Raw genomic sequence first — 21,419 nt, 5'->3', positions numbered from 1 at the left:
ATCAATAAAGGTATTTTTCTTAATATTCAGGGAAGGATCCAAATTGAAAATGGTGCACTTACAATATCAAATCTAAATCTGACAGATTCTGGCAGATACCAATGCATAGCTGAAAATAAACATGGAGTCATTTATTCGAGTGCAGAGCTCAGGGTTGTAGGTAAGATTTTCCTTTTTCACTAAAACACAAACCTCATTCTCCCTCTCCACACACCCTTCACCTGCCTCATATTCCACCTCGTCGTGATCTCAAATTTAACTAACTCAGATGCTATCACTGAAATAAATGTTTTTGTCGACCTAATATCTTTATCTGCAGTGCCAAGGAGTTGACTCATCTGCTTCCAGAGGATTTGCAGTCCAATCATTCATTGCTTTAAAACAGAACGCATCTAAATTATTAATTAGGGGAAGAAGAGAGATGGAGGCTTGGACACAGGCCCAAAGATTAAAACCACTCACATGGTCTGGAGGCAGCACTGGCTCAGCACATCAGTCAGCTGCACTCACCTTCTGCACCAGGGCTTCAGTGCTCCCAGGGGAACCATGTCATTGAAAAGCAATAGGCTGCTCATGTGTGCAGCCTTCCTGATCGAGGGGACAAGGGATTGTCATTCAGTCATTCAAACGGTGTGTGCTCGAATTTAAAATAGTGACAACTGTTTGTTTGAGGGAAACACTGAACTTGTGACCGCCTTATGCACTCATATGCTTGTGTGGTTTCTACCTCCAACACAGGCTGACTTCAAAACTAAGCCTGTAAGAGCAGTGTGTTTTAGGGGACATGAGTTATTTCCTTTCTGTTGTTAAGATTGCAGTCAATCAGCAGACTGCTCCCTTAGCCTTGGTCTCCTAAAATACTGAATTTCCTTTTGAAGTTCATTGTTAGTATAGGTAGAAGCCATGTGCCTTTTCTTAACTGTTAGTTAATGCAAACTATACCCACTCAGAATGAGCTGCACTGTAATTTTGTGTCATTTAACCTATCTGATCTGACATGCATTCTCACACAAAACTAGAAGCCAACCAGTTCCTTGTTTTAATGAGACTGCTGGTGTTGACTGCCCTCCCTGGACTTAGACAAGTTGTGTACACTCATATTCAGCAAAGCGTAAAGTTAGGCATGTGCTTAATACTCATTGGGTTGAGTGAGCTTCAGCTCAGATGAAGTTGGTGTGATGATCTGTGCGTGCTTCATTAGGTGACATACTCTGCACAACTGAGACATTTACTTTTGTACCAGTATAAGAAGAAGAAATGCATAATTGTCCAATAGAAGGTCTGGTTGAATTAACTAATTCATATTTTTAATTATATTTAGAAGCTGAAAAGTGTCATGTAAGTGCTAAATAGCAGTATCATTAATAGAATTAAAGGTGCTTTATTTCACTGTTACTATGCCTTCTGTTTTAGCTTCTGCTCCAGATTTTTCCAAGAATCCAATGAAGAAACTGATCCAGGTTCAAATAGGCAGCACAGTTACTTTTGAATGCAAACCCAAAGCTTCCCCTAAGGCCAGATGCTCCTGGAAGAAGGGAGGTGAGCACCTACACGAAAATGAAAGGTATCAAGTTATATTGGTTTATTTGTTTTAATGTTACAAAAAGCTTGTTTATGTCTTTTTATGCAATGCTGTCATCTGTAGATCCAAATAGTTGTAAAGTCTCTCTGAAGTTTGTCTAGCTGGGGGCGTTGTTTGGTTGTTTTTTAATCATTATTGAACCTGAGCACTGAAAGTACATGCATATTGCTTTCTTTAAGGTCAAGGGCCAGATTTTATTTTCAGTTTAATGTAGAATTTGGCCTCATTTAGAGAGAACCAGGTACTGATAGAAAACTGGAAATACAAAGCTTATGAAACAGTACTTAAAGCCTTCAACAAAATACTCTGAAAATGCTGGCAAGCAGGCAGGTGAGGCATATTACAGCCATGGTGATAATGTGGCTGAGAGACAAAAAGGAGATTTAAAAAAAAAAATATCCAGTTGGCAAAAGTTAATAGTTGGTAGGTCCAGAATAGCACTCTTACCATTCTAATATTTTGATTTTTACCATTCTAGTACTGTGTTTGTTTATATAGGAAGAGTTATTACAAAGATGACTCAAAATTGTAGGTCACACACACACAAGAATTATGCAAGGTTTTCCAGGTGATTGCAAGATGGACCTCATAAACTCAAACATTTGAGCTGAATGGTGACAGATGAAAATCAATATTGGCAAATGTGTCATACACTTTGGAAAGAAAAAGTAAAACAGTAAAACCACTTGTTTCCAAGTGTTGTAAATTAACTGGGAACACTTAAGAAAGTGATAGAAGTGTCACCATGCACAGGTGGGTGCAAACATCTGCTCGGTATGCATTATCAGTTAAATAATAGAGCGGTGGTATGTATGGGACAGAACAGAAAATAACTTACATGCTATTACAAAAATTCATTCCCTTGGATATTGTGTTAAGTGTTGATCATCTTCTCTCAGAAACATGTAGTAGAGGTACATGACGAAAATATTTAGAATCACGACTGATGGATTTCTAGTCAGTTCAGCCATTGGAAAGGTTAAGATTGTATGACTTCAGGAAGAAATAAGAGGTGTGTGAAAGAAAATGAGATGTGTACTCATTATGAACGTACTTCTTCATACATATAATTAATTTCATGCGCATGTTCAGATGAAAACAGGAAAAGAAAATGAAAATACTCTTTCAGGTTCTTTTCAAGCAGCCATAAACTTTATCTACCAATGATAATGTATGTTGCCATTTCTTTAGTGTTTACATGATAGTGAATGTGTTTTGGTGTTAGTAATTCTCAGTGGAGAGTTTGTGATTCACCTATATCCTCAGCCGTTGACTTCCAACAATATGTAAACATTTTTTTCCAGCAATAACCATTAAAGCATTATTGAATTAGTCATAAGCTAAAATTGCAAAAGTCTACTGATTTAATTGTGTAATCAAACTATGCAGGAGCGTACATGTCTGCGCTCTGGAGCAGTCACTTGCTTCGCATCTCTCCAACATGAGGGATTACTGCCTTTTCAAGCTTTCTGTTTTACATTTCAATATTTGCATAGACTGGGAGTTTCAGGTAGTGAACTGGGACAGGAAAAAAAACCCTTGGATGAAAGGTGTAATTAAGATAGTTACGTATCTGATTTAGCATGAAACTAGGCAGTTTGGTACTTAGGACATTCCAGCTGCAGCACTTCAGCACTCAGTACAGGCTGTAAAAACTCTGAGGAGCAGAATAACTATTTGGGAGTTTAGTCTGCCCTGAGGTCAGCCTTTCTGCAGCTAGTTGCTGGAGTATCTGAGTTACAGTTGCTGGAGTATCTAAGATACAGACTGTAGTCACAGCAAGAGCCACGGAAAGCCATAGGGTTTGCCTGGGAGCAGTGAGGACAGGATGACTGCAAGTGTCCCTCTTGCGATGCTCTGGTATCACCCTGTGCTTAGCAGGATAATTCAGGGACAGTAGTATCACTGAAGTGTCCAAAAGTCCAGACATGAGATGGAGGAAATTGAACATTTTGGTTTTGAAGGAGGATTGCTATGGCAGTGTGTTGTGATTTCATGAATGTACCCCTGCTCCTCTAGGTCTTTGTGTTAGGTTTTACAAAGCTTAGCCTATCATTGGAAAGCTATTTCTGAACCAGATGAAATTCTTCTAGTCCTATTCCTGCAAAACACCATGGCGTGGTTTTGTTCTGAAGTTTCTAAACGCAGAAGATGCTACCAGATAGGTCAAAACTTTTAGAGGCTGCAATTGAGACCGTTATTTGCTCTATTGTAAGGCTAGAGCTCTCTCCTTGTACCCAAAAGCTTTGGACACTTGCTGTCATCTTGATCTGTGCAGCTCTGGCTGTTCCTTCACAGGGACCACAATAGTTTTCATGTGTTCAAGTGTTAAGTGTTGTCAAGTGTGTCAATTTGGCAGAAGGTTAGGCATCTGTCATTACAGAGCTTGACACGGTACCACAGGCTCGCTAGCTGGCTGCATGCCTGCAAGCAAGCAAGCAAAATCTCATTCAAAATAACCCTAGTTGGTTTTTCTTTCTATGTGAAACCTCCCATCGTCTTGTAATGACATCGTATCACATTCATAAATAAGTCTGTAACACAGGGCCAAAACGATCTCTAAAACTCACGTGAAACATTGCTTTTTGATGATTCTCATTTGTTCTTATGTTTATGGTCACTTTTGTACAGCATGTACATAAATGCATAGCACTTGATATTCGCCATTTAGGAAAATTCCTAGGTTTTGTCCCCATACCATTTCCATAAAAAGGCAGGCAGGAAGAATGGTATCCTTCCCGTTCCTGCCTGTCTCTTGTTGAAGCTGCCTGTCATCAGCCTTCAGATGACCTGTGTAGGTTTGATTCATGATATTCAAAGCTGCCAGGCATGCTTGGACTTTGCAGGGCTCCACACATGTTCAAGAGAAGAGCATTCCAGCCACCACTTCTGCATTGCTTTGTGAGCTATCTGTCTGGACAGGCATCAGATCTGGTCTTAATGGTTGCTTTGGATTGCCCTTCAAAAGCAGTACCCACCAATTTAATTTGTGGTGATGGTACCAGGCTAAAGAAAGTAATGTTCAGTTTCTGAAAAATTATTGATCATACATGATGCTGCCTGCTTAGATTTATGAACATAAATTATGGCTTTTAGTTCTGCAAAGTGCAGGTATTTCCAAAATATGGCCCAAAGTGTCTTCTAGTATATTTTTGACAGCACGCTGTAAATGGCTTACAGAGGAAACATAATACCAAGCCAATAATCCTGAATTAATCTAAATGAAGTACACTCGCCTTCAGAGAAAAGCAAAAATGCGATTCTTTGCAGAAAGCACTGGAGTTTGTTACTGTCTGCTATGAATAATTGCAATTCATGAATTTCTTGCAGTTCTATAATTCTTGCAATTCAGGAAAGTATTTCCAATTAGCAGTACATTTTTCAACCATTCACTACATTTCTAATGGAGAAGTCTGTTGGGGGGGGTGTGTCTTTTTTTAATTGCAGAAAAAGGGATGAATAAGTTCCCAAAAGGGGTAATGCTGGCCACAGAGATCCAGCATGCTCTTTACCTAGAAGGTAGAATGAGTTTAATGACATTTGGGGCTCAGACCTCCAGTAGGGTTCAGGCTCACAGAGTGCTCCTTAGGAGAGACAGACAGAGATTGAGTGTGAGATGGAGACTGACATTCCCCTCCCTTAGAATTGCCATTTGCTTGTAAAGAGCAAGAGGGAAATCACAGTCTTCAAAGAGTGCAGCAAGTTATTTTGTCTCCATAAGTCAGTTCCTGCAAGGGAACAGCTCTTGCAGTATATCCCAAGTGGATAAATACATTTATAGTTTCCCAAATCTATTTGCCCTTGAGTAGCTAAAACCATATTCTTGTTGAGTTTGGTAGGTCTGCTTGTGGTATAGTAGAGTTATTCAGCGTTGGTAGAGAACGGGGACAGTGTAATGTTTCATTTTTCTTGTAAACGTACACAAAAGTTGGAGCGTGTCCTCTTCTGAGGATGTGCCAGCACACTCCACTAGCACCCTGGTATAGATACCGTGGTTAGACCATGCTAATTTGGACTGTACCTAAACTGAGAAGGCTTTCTGGAAGGCTTAGAGGCCAAACATGGCTTAGCATGAGGGTAGAACTAGTCCTTAATGTCAGCTGTAAAAGTGAAAATGTCACACAAGATGCGGCAACGTGGATAGAATTGGTATGTTTTAAGAAAATTCCCATTTGAATAATAAAAATGAAGCACAAATACTCCATTACTTCAATGTATTCATAGTATTTTGTTGTAAGAGAACTTATGTTTTGCTGGAGGTACTGACCACATTACTTTAGTAAAGCCTGAAAGATTTTCATTTTGATGGCACTGTTGCTTGTATTCTTAATTTATTTTTAAATGGTGCTGCATTTTCTGTATGTAGAAGATTTGGATAATGACTCAGTAAATTGTAATTGAATGAGCTGAATATGATATGTCTTGTGGAGGGAAGAAAATATTATTCAAAATGGATTCATGAGCTCTGGACTGAGAAATCGTTCAACGTTGAAGAATACAATCTTGCTTCTTGTTAGTTTTGCAAAATATGTGATATTTTTTTTTAATAATATCTTGAATAAAGAGAGCTAGACAGTAAAGAGCAGTGGAATACAGAGAGAAGTGAAAGCATAAGGGTCACTGTAGAACATGCAGAAGGAAAGACAGAAAATGGGAATTAAATTAATTGGGTACTGAAGGACGATATGCTTCCCACCACAATGCAGTTTTGGGCCTTTGAAATAAATAATTTGAGTGATGTAATAAGCATAATAATCAAGAATTTGCTAGAGTTCTTTTCTCTTTAATGACTGCCAGATCAGGTACTGAGGGTACCTGATTACCTGGCACAGGTAATTTTTCACCCCATATTATGGTTATAGTGTGTACCACCACACTGGCAGCAGCTTGTACTTACTCAGGCTGTTCCTTGCCAACCATCTCGTATTATAAGGTCTTTAATCTCTAAACTATATTTTATCTGCACAACTAGGTTTTGTTTATTCCAAATTAATGTGGAGCAGCTTCTACTGACAGCAGGCCATAGCCCCCAGTGTCTCCAGGTAGAGAGAGCAAAGGATGCCAACTGTAGTTGCCTTCATGTACCTTCTGTGTTGAAAAGCTGGCCTGAGACACCTCCATCTCCAGATGGATGTGCTTTTGTTTTTCTTTTATCCTCCAAAAAAGGAGGATTAGACATTTAACCAAGGTTAAATACACTTGATATTAGTTGAACTCATCAAAACCAGAAGTCATACCAAAATAGCTGCAACCTAGATAACCCCTTTAAAGATTTCTTTAAATGTTTTATGTATGTATATAATTTTTAATTGATATATATATAGCACTAGACAGTTGCTACATGTTGGCTGTAGTGGGTCCTGTGCTCCTGGCTCAAATACCTGACTGGAAACAGATTAATTCAAGGGATGTTGAGATCATGTGGAGCGGTGTTTCACCTGTAAACAAATCCACCTTTATTCCTAGATATTTCTAGATTTACTAAGACTAAAAAAAGATTAAAAGATGCTGCAAACCTTAACTTCACTAACAGACATTCCAGCACAATTCTCTTTAAAATCTCCAGTTTCAGCATCTTGAACTGTGGCGAAGTGATGGTAAATTAAGGGGGAAAGAAAAGAGGAGAAATAGTTCCTGATAAAATGTTGCATGATTCTTAGAAGTATCAGTTACTGGTTTTATCTTCCCTACAGTTTGAATTAAGTATTTTTACTTCATTTTGCGTTACAGTTTGAAATGCTGTGATGTGGAAAGTAATGCATTTACTTACCAGTACTTCAATAGGAGCTCTTTTTTTTTGCTTTGTTGTTAATTAATCTGTTTTAATTTAGTTGGAATTTGATTGATATATAAAAAGGTAGTTTTGACCGACTTTTCCACTGTTCCTTTGTACTGAAGTGTTATGAACTGGAAAGCAATATGTTTATTATCATATCAATAAGGATATAAAATAGTTGGCTTTTCTGCGAATAATCTGACAAAAAAGGAAGTGATTACTTAGTTTGATTATGTCTGTTATTTTAGTAATAAAGTATTGCCACAGGAAGATGAGCAAATTTGCATTCATTAACAGTTCTATTAATGACACTAAATTTTAGTTCGCAGCCTTGTGGTCTTGGATCCTGAGGCATATTCTGGCCCTTAGTCGCGTGTATATGGTTGTACTGCACCAACATTTCAATTTGATAGGGTTTTGATCAGTAAGATAACACTGTCCCAGTTCTCTGAGCAGGTAGGTATGGGGACAGTGAATGCAGAATAGCTTGAATATTCTTACACTACAGACACTGAAGTTGGCAGTTCTCACATGGGCATCCTGGAGCACCGCTTGCTCTCCAGTCCCAGGTGATACTTGTTTCAATATCTGAAAATACGAAAATTTGGTGCAGTCTGTAATGATAGTAAAATACTTTATCAGTATGGAAAGTACATGCGATCATTTCATAATTGGAGTTCTCCACGGTCAGTTATGACTGAGATAACAACATATTGTAACATCACATATAAAACCTGACAGACTAGGCAGAATTGATGGAGACTAACCCTACTGAAGTCCCTCAACTGTCTGGAAGATCTGTAATGCCAAATACATGCTCCTAGTGTGGGTGGGATGGAAAGACTCATAATTTTACCAACATGAGTCTCTCGAACCCTGAAGTTCTGAAGTTGGTTAATCCTCTCCCCATTCTGTTTACCTTAGTCAAAGAGCATGGGTGTAAGTTAAGACATTTGGCTGTTGTAGGTTTGTTTAGTTGGGGTTTTGTAATGCCATCCCTTTGACTATTGGAAAAAAAGAATCTTCTCAAAGATTAATTTCCTACAATTTTGCTCAAGAGTTAGCGAGAAATGATTTTGTCAGTGATGTTTTGATCTTATGACCAAACAGGTCCTAAATCAGTCTCCAGTTGTGCAAGTGGATATGTGCCAAAGCATTAATCTGCCAATTATCTCTATTTTACAGGGCTAAAAGTTTCTGCCATTTGCTAGTGTATCAAAAGTGTGTAGGTTGTTGAAAATGGAATTCACTTTGAAAATTGCTGGCCTTCAGCAAAATGTATTGCAAAAATGCTTGTAGATACAGGGAACGCCAAAGGATGTGTTATTTTTTTGTGTTCAAGATCTAGATCGCTTCCTGGCAGCAGGCCAGCCATAGTGCATTTGTTTTATCACAGTGTGTGAATATCTAACAATTTTAAATATACTAAAAGCTTCAGTTTGTCTAATGTTTCAGGAGGAGGCATAGGGCTATTTCTGGGTTTAGTGTTTTCACAGGCTGCACTGCATTTACTGTTTTGTAATTGAAAAAGTAAAGCGTTTCTCTTTTTAATTTACCAGTAAAGATTTTTTTTTTTTTTCCTAGAATTGATTTGTTGTTGTTTTTCTTTTTTGTAATTCTGGAAAAACAACTTGATTCTTAATTATATATTGGTTTTAATAAGCCCATTGCTTAATTATTTTAGGCAAGCTAGACTCACAGGTAGCTCAGAGCACTCTAAATGAGATTTTTTTAAAATTAAACAATAGATATTTTCTGGTTTATACCCCAATCCTATCTTTTCCTTTGTTTGATCTCAAGCTTTGTCAATACTGTTGGGTTTTTATTTGGTTTTGCATTTTTTCTACTGGAAACTGCTTCAAAGTAGATGATGCAATACAAGCCTTTGCAAAATATACAGATAGCTAGAAAGTCCAACAATTCAATAGCTTGCTTGCAGCCATAATTGATATATTTAACACCTTTTATTGATGTCGTTAAAATTACCTATAAAATGTATTAATCATGTCTTTAACACATTTTAAATATCTATAAACCATATGGTAAGATTTAATTAATTATAAACGTTCCATCTAATATAAAGTGCAGCCAGGTATTGCTTATGAATCTTCCAAAACAAGTTAATAAGCCTCAGGGAGGTCAGCTGTGCTGACGCTAAGGAAGCACATCCTCCTTACGAATGTGCTTCAAACGCCACCCCATTGGCTTCGGTACCTCATACTTTGGAAGATTCGAAGGTGGTTACGTCCAAATGTAAACTGATTAAACTGTCTGTCTATTTATAACTCTCTTTCTCCCCCAAATAAGACGCTTTTGTCTGTCATTCTAACAAGGTGACTTGTCATCTGTTAATTTCATTATTGTACCACCTTTGCCCAAAGGAAATGTATCTCGGCTACGGCGTTGAGTGTGGCAACACCTTCTTTTAAGAAAATATAAAATGCAATCAAAATACTTACGAAAAACAATTAAAGCTGTGCTTATTTCTAGAGTATGTTTCATTGTAGAGAGTAGTGCAGCTGTGGAAGGAATCCAGGTTCCCGCTTTCGGACATTTAAAATGCAGTCTTCATGTGGCCTTGAGGATTAGGTGAACTTGCTGTTAAGGGAAAGGAGCAGCATAACTACAGAGCCATGACAGACTCCCACCGCCGTGGTCTGTGGTTAGTGAGCATGGTTTTGGAGTATCAGAGGAGTTAAGGGTGAAGGATAAGATCGCTGAACCCATCAGACTCCAGAGTCGTGTTCTGCTGCCCTTATTTACCAACTTAATTATTCTCTGAAATATGGATTCAGCTGAATTGCTTTTTAAAAAAAATACCATTGTAACACTGTATTATTTATAATGTAAATCACTCTAAATAATTAATGACAGTGCAGCTTACTGAAGCATGTACCTTTTACGGGCCAACTTTTATTTTGGCAATGCAGTTAAATCCAAGGTGGTGCATCCACCAGGTGTGTCTTAGCCGTGCCTGCCTTCAGTCCTAAAAGTCTTCACAGGCCTGCCCTGCAGCCAGTGCTGCAGTGCCAAGCTTGCATGATCCTTCGTCAGCTACCGTAGCACGTGGAGCTTCACACGGAGAATCGCTCACGCTGAGCTGCTAGTTAGTGTGTGAATGCCAGAAGAGCAAGGAACCTGTTTTCATCGAGTGAGCATCCTGCTTATCCCATGTTTTTGGAAGAAGTTTTGAGAAGAAAAGCAGTGATCCTAATTCCCGCCTAACACAGCGGACTTCCCCATCTGCTTTTTGTAATATGCATCTTAACTATAGAGAACTGAATCTCAGCTGGGACAAATGATGGAGATCTGTTGATACTCATTTGCCTCAAGTATGTTAAAAATAAAAAGAGGAGCGGTGTGTATTTAATGAATTTTGTACTGAATAAAGCAGCAGGTTAATAATGAAGTACACGCAAGTGAGAAGGCAAAATCCTCATGACTCTTCAGAGAAGGAAGATAGCACTGTTAAGTTTCACGACATTTGCTGCCTTCTCAGCTGATACTTACTCTGACAACTGTGTAAGACTCCAACTAATGCGGTTAGAGGTTCGCCTGGAGTCTTACTGGTGTTTGCTGTTCTGTTGATTCTCGGTAGCTAGATGGGGGTATTGGGCATTTCCAAAATACCTTCTAGCTAAGGTGCTTAGGGAACCAACACAATAGCTGTGCTGTGATTCATTTGCTGCCTTTGAAATTGATTGATGTGATCAGAGATAGAACTAGGCATATCAGGAAAATGTTTTTGGGTTTTTTTTTTTTTGTTAATTATTCTGGACATTTTTATATACAGTTGGTTATATCACTGCTCCAGGTTATCTTAGGGAAGACTTGGTAGAAGGTCCTGCATCTAAGGATATGACAGATAGGAGGACCAGAAATAGGGAGAGAGGGAGTCAAATCAGCCTTACCTTTGCATCCTTCCAGTGCTGTTGTCTAGGATGTCATCTCTACTGCAGGGGTGCTGGTGCTCATCTGTCTATATCAGTAATGCAAGTCATCTTTTGTCCACATCTTTTATAGGCATCTTTCTGTTTTGTTCTGTGCTATCTGTCCATTAGGCATGATTCTCACTGGTGGAGTTTATCTGGAGTGGAGGGAATTTTCTTTCCACAAAGCATACCTCTGCCATGTCTGCAGGTCACTCCTACCCAGCATCGGTGATAAACTGAGACGGAAGTCTGCAACAGCGTGAAGTCTCAGTTTGCTTTCCAAACAAACACTGAGTTTCTACTTGCATGGACTAAATCTTGCTTTACAGAGTCAGATGTGCAAATGAGCTATTGACTTCAATGCAGCGTGTGTTAGGCTTGTATATATGAGCCCTGAAAAGTGCAAAACGTGGATTGTTTCTGAAAAATCCCATTGCACCATCATAAGAATGATACACAGTTATTTCAAAGTTACCATGCAAGACTGCATGAGGTAAACAACATAATACAGTTGAAAATTATTCTAGTTCCATTTGCTGCAGCTGAAAAAGTTGGAGTTAATGTGGGGTTTCTCTCTCTCACACACACAAACATACAAACATACATATGCACACATGCATATATTAAACATTGGTTCTACTGGTGTCCAAAATGGTAAGTAATACACAGATGGGTTTGAATTTGTTGTATATTGTCAGTGTATGGCCACAGATTTTTCAAACATCAGGTTAGTAATTGGTGCAGTTTGATGTATCTAAGGTAACAAGATGAGTATTAAAGTATTTTATCTACAAATCAATGCTGCAACTTTTAAAATCTCTTCATAATTTTTTAGAATCATGTTATTAAAGGATGGAGGACTAAGAATAGCAAATGTGACCAAAGTTGATGCTGGAAGCTACACATGCCTGGCAACAAACCAGTTTGGAACAGCCAGTGGCTCAACAAACTTAATAGTTACAGGTAGGTGAGCTGGCATGGAGGGTCATCTGCGAGGTGGTGTAAATTGAATTGTAAACGCTGCAACAGAAGTCTGCAATGATGTGGAGTCTGAGTTTGCTTGTTGAAAAAATACTAAATGTGGTGGAAAGTAAAGAGTGTGAGAAGTTACATATTTGACAATATATAAAGATAAAAGGATATTTGTTATAGATGTTTTATTAGCTGAGAGGAAAGAGACTGAGGGATTTTCTGTCTTTGACAAAGATATTTCTTAGATGTGAGGGAGTTCTGAACACTTTCCTCCCTTCTCTCACTTATCTAAATACTAAATAGTGCAATTATGCTTTTAAGTTTGGGGCTTTTTTTAATTTGTTCAGAAAAAAAACATGGCAATCAAAAAATGTTTGAGGTAATTTTATATTCCAGTCCAAAATCTGCTTAGCCCTAAGGAACTATATGCTGTTTGCTTATGGAAAAAGATGTGGTAGAAACTCCAGCTGCAGGAGCCTTCGGGGACTCCACGGGCAGTAAAGTATAGTGTCTTTCAAAAACAAATAGTATACATGGTTGTTGTTAAAAGGGTTCTTGTCCCTCCCTCTAAGTCATCCATTACTAGCTGCTGTCTAAGATACTGGATTAAAAGGACCAGTAGTCCGTGGAGTTTATCTGAAGATTGTCTTTTCTCATGATGTTCTTTTTTTAAAGATTGGACTATCAGAAAGATTTTCCACACTCGGAATTACTGAATATCCTACTGCATTACATATCCTATATATCTCGTAGATCCAAATAGAATTATTTTGTTCGGTGAATTAACAGCTTCACATTTTCAGTCTGTTCTCCTAAATGATTCATGTCCCTTTATATACAAATAATAGAATTATATAGAAAGGATTTCTAGAATGAAAGTTTATTTTTACAGTGTTTACAGTACTTTGAAATTTTTCTCCATTAATGTGGTTCTGGAATAACAAGCAGCTGTTCTTAATGACACTATTTATGTTCTATATGATATATGGACCCAAATATCCAGTGCATTCTACCCTGTGTGGATTTCTGCTCGTTTTCAGATTTTATTAGCACCTTCTCTCACTCCCACCTCTTAATCTTCCCAGTGGCTGCTACTGCAGCTTCCTGCTCCAAACCCTGAGTGTTACTGCCGAGACCCACACACGGTCGTGAATGGTAATTTCATTGCTGTGGGTTGCAGTGCATTTAGCTTTGTAAACTATATTGGCCTGTCCCCAGCAGGTTAAAATTTACCTTTTCAGTGTCGAGTAGCTCCCACGGGTAAATGTGCAAGGACACAATGCTCCAACAAGAGGGGTCGGGCAGCAGCATTTATAGTCCAGCTGCATAATTTGAAGTGACTGTCATTAATCAGATTTGAAGAACGTGTAGAACATTAGTAGCAAGCACAGCTTAGCAATACAGGAATTCAATAACTGATATTTCTGCTTTCAACAGAGCCAACAAGGATTACTTTGGCACCTTCCAACATGGATGTCACTGTCGGAGAAAGTGTCGTCTTGCCTTGCCAGGTTCAGCATGATCCTATACTGGACATCAGCTTTACCTGGTATTTCAATGGAACGCTCACCGATTTCAAGAAAGATGGTTCTCATTTTGAGAAGGTTGGAGGGGTAAGTTGCAAACACCTTCTCTTCATTTGCCTTATAGATGTACGCAGCACAGACAGGCTTACTTTTTGTCTTTTTCTAGCATGGTAAAAATAGGATGTTTCTTCTGTTTCGGGCCTGTGGAATTTTCTTCTATGTTGGAAGGAAATCATTCATTGAGCTAGCTCGCTGCCCATAACCCATTGTTCAGACACCTTGTATTTTAGACCTGAATAAGTTCCTACCTGTGTTTCTGAATCTGGCCCCGCATGATTTTCCCCAAGATCACATGAAACACAGCGATGACAGATTAAGGGACTTGACGCAGACTTTGTGAGCTTCAGCCTAAAGCTGAACAAAACCATCCCATTTTTCCTTATTTTTCCTGCGCTTGCATCCTTAGTGGTACCCCTCAACATTCTGCCTGAGCATCCGCAGGTGAGAAGCCATATATCTCATTAAATATTTCCTATGCCTGATGCAGAGATGCTGCTGGGGGTGGTGGGGTGGTGGGCGTGGTGACATTAATGGTTTTTAGAATTTAGCCTTCTAACTGAAACAGGAAAAGGAAAGCATTAAGACAGATGAAGGATGTATCAAGAGAATGAAAACAATTACAGCAAAAGCTCTTATTACAGTGCAAGCCATGGCCAAGTAATAACAAAACAAGCAGCTGAGCATCGGCATGAAACTGCCATTATAAGCCTTCATAAAGTTTCCTTTCACATAGTCTTGCCAGATCTCCTGCTCTAGAGGAATAGCTGTGGGTTAGACACTACCGCCTGTGAAACTGTGACATTTCAGCACCTAACTTTTTTCTTTTTGCCTGTAAAACCTGGAAAGATTTAGCATTTAATCAGTAGGCACCAAAGACACAGATTGTTCTGCAGTTTGCAATTGATTAAATATAAGTGCATGTGGAGATGATGGGATTTCCTTGTAGGAGCCATGAGATATTCATATATCATGTACATTTTCACAGAAATGTTTAGAGAATTACAAACTGACCATCTGTCATGCTGTAATGGGAATGCCCCGATTTCATAGCCCGTTACCTTCCAGTATTGCTACATGGACTTTATTTATTTAGTAGTATTTCCCCCCAGCTGTACTCTGGTTGTATATACAAATAGTGATATTAGAAAGGAAAGGTTAAAAACATACCAAAACCTGAATCTGACAGTTTTACTGGCTCAATTAAGGCTTCATAAGCTGATTGGAAAATGCAATATTTTTTCTCACTAAAAATTCCAGGTTTTTCCTAAAACAAACACAGGCATAATGCCAAATCAAAGCCTTGTTTAGGTGTCTTTTTTTTTTTTTTCCCTCTGAGGAAAAAAGTATCAAAAAGTAGTTTTTCACAAAAAATTCTCAGTCAGTGCTGAAGAAGAATCCAGGGTGAGTATTGGCTAACTCAGAACTCTGAATCTAGAACATTTTACTTGGAAATTTGTCATAAGGGACAGAATGAAGGGGTTTTATGGAATTTAGACATTTAGAGGTGTTTTTTTTTTTTAAACTCTTAATTGTGTAAAGAGGGATTGAGGCTCCTTAGTAGAAAACTTCATGGGTTACCAAGAGATCCACAAAAATATTTTATGGGCTTTGTATCCCATTAAGGTCAGTGGAGTAATTTCATCTGGAGTTACATGTGGGTAATACTAAGTAAATAAGCATAAACATGTTCTAAGCCTTCCGATGGTTGCAGTGTGTATTTGTTAAATGAAAAATCTGTACAACAACTTCAGCTTTCTTGGTCGTAAATGTGGCAAATGGAAAATACTTTTTCAATGGATAGATTTCTATGCCTTCGAAGTCCGTGTCACGCGTGCCTGAGGTCTCCGACATGTAGTAGTTAGTGGGAATGTTATGGGACCACCACCTGGTCTTCCAGATGGTTAGAAAAATATAGGATGTAACACTGTCTTACTGCTCTTTTTTTTGTTAGACAGATGATTTGTACCAAGAGTATGGCAAACCAAGCAGATTCCAAAATTTTGAACAGATTGCCTCTAAACTCTTTCGGCTATCACCTGCTTATAGAGCCCAGCAATGGCTGAGATTGTTAGGCAGTCAGGAGAAGCAAAAGCAATTTCAGCAGCTGTTCATACTGCATGGACTACGGTTTATTTGTATTCTGTGTAGCATGGAGAAAGGAAGGTGATCTTACTGTCACCTGGACTTGTCCACGCTGACAGAGATTTAATCTGGCTAGGCAAGAATGTGGATACTGCAGAGCCATAGGAGGTGAGGGTTCCTGCAGTGTTGTAGCTTTTTGCTGCTGCAGGTTTCTCTGTTTTCCCCAGTGCTTTGGGATTCTTCCCCAAAATATCCACAAATAATTGAAATGCAGTGTTAATTGGTGGGGTTTATTTCAAGTAAAATTATTCTATCTGACAGTCCCCTTTGTCGAGATGTTTTAAATGTAGTTGGCTAAAATAAGTAAGTTCCACGTAGAACATGATTTGCTTGTGAGTATGCATTGCTGTTGTTGGTTGTTCCCTGAACATCCACTTCCAATCAAGCAGATGGATTTTAGATTGCCTTCGACTCAACTTCGAACGTATTGTAGGCAGTCGGCGCTGAAGTGTCCTGCAAATGCTTACATCTGTGCTTTCGCAGAAGACGAGGCATTGTGTTTACACACACGGAAGGGAATCAGGCAGAATTGTTTTCGGCTTGTGCTGAATAAAAAAGTGAGACATGGTAATGCTGAAATAATGGGTGTGAGCATGAAACAAAGAAAAATAATCAAATGGTTGGAAAGGTTGTTGATTTTTTTTTCCGAAGACTGAAATAAGCTCCAGGATTGTGTTTTCCCCGTTCTCCCAAACTACTGCGCGTCCAAGAATCAGTCATGTGGCTAGAGTAGCTGAAAATGCCCACAAAATAGGGTTCTGTCCTCAAATGAAATGCTGCTTCTCCAGAAAATTAAAAAAAAAATAAAAACTTTGTAAAATTGGAGTCTGACTAAGAGATATTTCACCTGGAAAATACGATGTGAACATTAAAGCAGTAATTCAGCTGATACAAAGACGAGATTTTCTGAAGTGACACTGGCTACCAAGTTCTCTACTCAGTGATGCAGAAATCAAATCGTATACAAGTTACAGTTTTCACTTAAGTTTTATGTATGTTTCCCTTGATGCAGGAGATCAACCACATGCTATGACATGAGAGAGACCCATGGGAAAAAATTACCCAAAGATTAACTGTTCAACGAAGAACAAAGAATAGAACTTAGAACTATAAATTCGGGGAATTTAGCCCAAAATGTACAACTAACTTTTAAATGAAAGTGTGCTCGCACACTGTAGAATGGACCAAATTCGGCTTTGTCATTTACAGATTTGAACTCTTTAAAAATCTGTGATAACTAAATTCTGTCTAGAAGTCAAAGTGGTTAATGGCCATGGAAACCACGTTCTTCTCTTTTTTAGGGCTTTGAGGCAAATGGTTGGTCAGGGGGCACTGACTTTCTTCATGGTTGCGAATAGCAGTCAGGAGGTGTGTTCCCAGTATGAGCTCACCACGTTGTAGCTTACTTCTCCTGTAAAAGAGGGACACTATCTCACGTTTATTAGGAAGATGCTTAACAGACAATTACCATGGAGCAGCTGATGGGTAATAACTTGCTATCCTGCAGGCTGTCTGCCAATGCAATTTTTGAGCAACTTTATTTTCAACATTTTTGGTTGATTTCTTTTCCATTTACAAATAGGATCTTAATATTAAATTACAAGGTAATACATTTATTTTAGTAAGAACTTTGTATTTTGACAGAGTGCATCAGGAGATTTAATGATTAGAAACATCCAGCTGAAACATAGTGGAAAATATGTTTGTATGGTGAAGACAGAAGTGGATAGTGTAGCATCTGCAGCGGACCTTATCGTACGAGGTAAATTTCGGCTTCAGTTACCATGAATCATATTTTCTAACTTTTGTGTATTGTAGATTACAGAAACAACTGATATTGTAGAGTACAAAACGCAGTTCCTCTGTGACTTGAATTATGTGATTCTGCCTTGCAGTTAGGGAGAATTTTAGCTCAATTTTTTGATGAAGCATAATTTTTCCCAGAGAAATTAAGAGCTGAAAGTTATAATAAATCTTGACTTCACATCTTTTCTCACTGACAGTCCTTCAAGTCACTGATGAGAGGGAACGAGAGTTATTTCAACCCCCTTTGCTGGTGCAGATGAGACAAAAACCAGCATTTTTGCCAGGCTGCTCAGAATCGGGATTTTCCAGAAGGCAGCAGAAAGCTTGCCTGACTGAATTGCTGCTCGGGGTGCTGATCAGATGTTGTGCTGAAAAATTGCTACAGTGCATCGGACAGTAAAACAGCTGAGGAAAACAAACTGGCAGACTACAGAGATGTATTAGTAGATTAAAAGAGGACACTGAAGACTAAACTGAAAGATGCAGGAAAGATAGAGGGTTCATGCTGAACAAAGGTTCTTGGGCGGGGGGAACCAAAGAGAAAACCCCTGTCATCTGTGCTGCAGTTCAGAGTATTTCAGAAATAGATTATCAGACTGAAGTTTAGTGAATGTAAAACAATAATTACAAGTGTTCTTATTCCAAGCTGAATTGTTTTCTTCCTCCCATAGCGCTGCTAAAATGGGAATCCATACTGCTATGTTAGTGATTTCCAGGGTAGCGGCTTTACAAAACTCTGCCTATTTTTCAATCTGATTCTAGGCTCACCTGGGCCCCCCGAACATGTGAAAGTGGATGAAATAACTGATACCACGGCTCAGATCTCCTGGCAAGAAGGCACAGACAATCACAGCCCAGTAACCACTTACACCATACAAGCAAGGACACCTTTTTCAGTTGGCTGGCAGCGAGTTACAACAGGTAAAACACAATTCTTGTTACAGGCTCTGTTGAAATGTTTTCCACCAGGGACACCATGTTCTTTATTTCTTTTTTTCTTTTTGTTTTTAATAGTTCCAGACGTGATCGATGGAAAAACATTCACAACCACAGTAGTGGATTTAAATCCTTGGGTTGAATATGAGTTTCGTGTAGTTGCCAGTAACAAAATAGGAGGTGGAGAACCTAGTTTACCCTCAGAAAAAGTAAGAACTGAAGAGGCAGGTTAGTGGGTTCTTCTATTTGTTTTTAATTCCAAAGTCTTGAATATTAACAAAAAAGGAGCATTTACATCCTTGGCTTTTTGCAAACAAGCTTGGAATTGCCGTCAAATATAAAAGCCTATAACTAGTTTGTTGATGATTTTTCCATTTAGCTGTGGAACAGTTTGTGTTGCATTACTGAACATCACAGAAGCATAACATCTAAATACATTTAAACTGTATTTAATATGCCAAAATCTGTCAGTTCAGGCAGTGCTGTAAAGTCTGAAGGTATTAATGGATGGAAAGAGGTTAATTTTGACAGGTTTTTTTCATTCCTAGTGTTTGATCAGCGTACACCTTCCATGTAACAAGCATATGGCTCAGAAGAGCACATCAATTAAAACCCCAGGAGTAAGGCCCTTACCCAATACATCTGCATAAGTTAGCCCTATTAAAAAAAGTGAAGCATGCCTCCAATTTTTAGAAGTTCATAAACATTAGCATACAGGGTTCAGTCTGCGAGCTAGTGAGGGTCTTCAAGTGCTCAGAAAAACATCTGCCTGCCCCAGTGATGGCAAGCAGCACAGTGAATGCAGGAGGGGCTGGGGCTTTCCAGGAGTGCCCACCCTGCCTCAAAAGCATTTGCAAAAGCAATATGAATGCAACTAGGTTAGCTTCAGAGCATGAGGTTAATGTTACATGATGTCGTCTCTTGTATCTACACTGTGTGGACAGCTATATGTTTCCTTTTCACAGTTCCTGAAATTCCCCCCTCTGAAGTCAGTGGGGGAGGAGGCAGCAGGTCTGAACTGGTCATAACATGGGATGTAAGTTTTCTGGCAAGCAATTTTCTTCAGAGAATGATTGTTTTCATTCAAACTCTTCTTAAAAGATGAATTTCCCTGGCTGCAGCAGCTTCTCATCTAGGATGTATATGTGCTCGGTAACATTCTGTAATGTGAGCTATGCACGTTTGCCTTCCCTCTTTTGCTTTCATGTGTTTCTTTTGCTTTTCCTACTGTGCTAGATGCCAATCAGTAGGAAATTTAGTTCGTTTGTCTGAGATTGCTTCTGTTCTCAAACAAGTGTTACGCTAAAAAGGGGGCAGGAGGGCAGGGGAAGAGGGGTGTTGCTCAAAGGCTGAGCCAAAGAATTATGCGTTTCAGTGCAAATTTGCAGTTCTTGCTTTCCTACCACTAATTCTGGATGAGTGTGCTAGCCAACAGAAACAATCGCATACTACTTCATGTTATGTATCTTGTTTTTAACGAGTTAAAAAAGGTTCAGATACTGTTACTAACATTGACTGCTCCGTGTGGTTACCTAATCATAACCGCATCAGAGGAAGGTATAATAAGCCACTGTACAAAGGTAGTACTGGATTCTATAATAGTTGACTAAGCAATTATTATTTTTTTATGAACTATGGATTGTGAAATAGAAAAAAAAATTGTATGTCTTAAAGCAGTGTACTTAGTGGAAAACAAGGAATGTACCTGAAAGTTGTTCTCTTCTTGAAGTGCAAACCTTAAAATGGGTTCAAAGGAACACGGTTTACTCTGCTGTACCAGAGTTAATTTGCTGATGGAATGATCCCAAATTCAGTACCAGAACCTGGTTACAATCACGTATGTTAGTCTGTTGGTACTTTCTTCCTGCAAAACTTGTCCAGTGCTGTATGTAGCATCACAGACTTCTGTCGTCTGTTGCTTTTCTCACAGCCCATCCCTGAAGAATTACAGAACGGAGAAGGATTTGGCTATGTTGTTGCTTTCCGCCCCTTTGGCACCACAACATGGATACAGACTGTGGTCACCTCTCCTGACACACCAAGATATGTCTTTAGGAATGAAAGCATCTTGCCCTTTTCGCCATATGAAGTCAAAGTTGGTGTCTATAACAATAAAGGAGAAGGGCCATTTAGTTCAGTAACCACAGTTTTTTCAGCTGAAGAAGGTATGTGATTGAGTGACCTCCAGATTGATTGAGTTACCTCCAGATATTAAGCATGAGATGTTTCATCAGAGAATATAGCCACAGTTAATAGAAATGAGATCACTTTGAATACAGACGTGTTTAGTTCCACAGTTGCCAATGCTGCTGCTCTCTCATTTATTGATTTCCGAATACAGAGCCTAGCATAGCACCCTCTGGGGTATCTGCGACGAGTCTGTCGTCCTCAGTCATCGAGGTCTCCTGGACAGCCATTCCCTGGAAGATGAGCAGTGGAAGGTTACTGGGTTACGAGGTGAGCTCATTTAAAATACACTCCCAGTATTGGTATTGTAAAGGGCGACGACCCAGAAGGGCTGGGCAGGCTGCTGGACAGCATTTGACCCAAAGGGTGTTTTACTTCTGCAGGACCCCAGAGTATGGGGAATGTTGTCATCGTTGCTCTTCTCTGGGAGCAATTGATAGCTGTGGCTTTTGGCACAAGGTCTGGGCCAGTACCGGGAGTTTTGTGAATGCAGGCCAGGC

General features: G+C 39.1%; 1 protein-coding gene and 1 long non-coding RNA gene across 6 annotated transcripts in view; one reads left to right on the top strand and one right to left on the bottom strand.

Annotated features, from left to right (window-relative positions):
* Nucleotides 1-21,419, top strand: part of CNTN3 (contactin 3) — a 118,247-nt gene that overhangs the window by 87,812 nt on the left and 9,016 nt on the right. For both annotated transcript variants that reach the window (XM_087744029.1, XM_087744030.1), the window contains exons 8-17: nt 31-160; nt 1,414-1,564; nt 12,126-12,253; nt 13,700-13,875; nt 17,635-17,752; nt 18,559-18,717; nt 18,811-18,960; nt 19,698-19,768; nt 20,663-20,897; nt 21,074-21,189. In XM_087744029.1, coding sequence (XP_087600155.1) covers nt 31-160; nt 1,414-1,564; nt 12,126-12,253; nt 13,700-13,875; nt 17,635-17,752; nt 18,559-18,717; nt 18,811-18,960; nt 19,698-19,768; nt 20,663-20,897; nt 21,074-21,189 — 1,434 coding nt within the window. The remainder of the gene's footprint in view (nt 1-30; nt 161-1,413; nt 1,565-12,125; nt 12,254-13,699; nt 13,876-17,634; nt 17,753-18,558; nt 18,718-18,810; nt 18,961-19,697; nt 19,769-20,662; nt 20,898-21,073; nt 21,190-21,419) is intronic.
* Nucleotides 20,185-21,419, bottom strand: part of LOC148050098 (uncharacterized) — a 209,978-nt gene continuing 208,743 nt past the window's right edge. For all 4 annotated transcript variants that reach the window (XR_015701349.1, XR_015701351.1, XR_015701348.1 and 1 more), the window contains 2 exons: nt 20,935-21,152; nt 20,185-20,835 (listed from right to left, as the gene is read on the bottom strand). This is a non-coding gene — a long non-coding RNA (uncharacterized LOC148050098). The remainder of the gene's footprint in view (nt 20,836-20,934; nt 21,153-21,419) is intronic.

Source organism: Nipponia nippon, unplaced genomic scaffold, assembly GCF_047370975.1.
Source record: "Nipponia nippon isolate SJK-2023a ecotype South Korea unplaced genomic scaffold, ASM4737097v1 scaffold_9, whole genome shotgun sequence".
Lineage (NCBI taxonomy): Eukaryota > Metazoa > Chordata > Aves > Pelecaniformes > Threskiornithidae > Nipponia > Nipponia nippon.
This window is presented reverse-complemented; position numbering and strand designations above follow the sequence as displayed.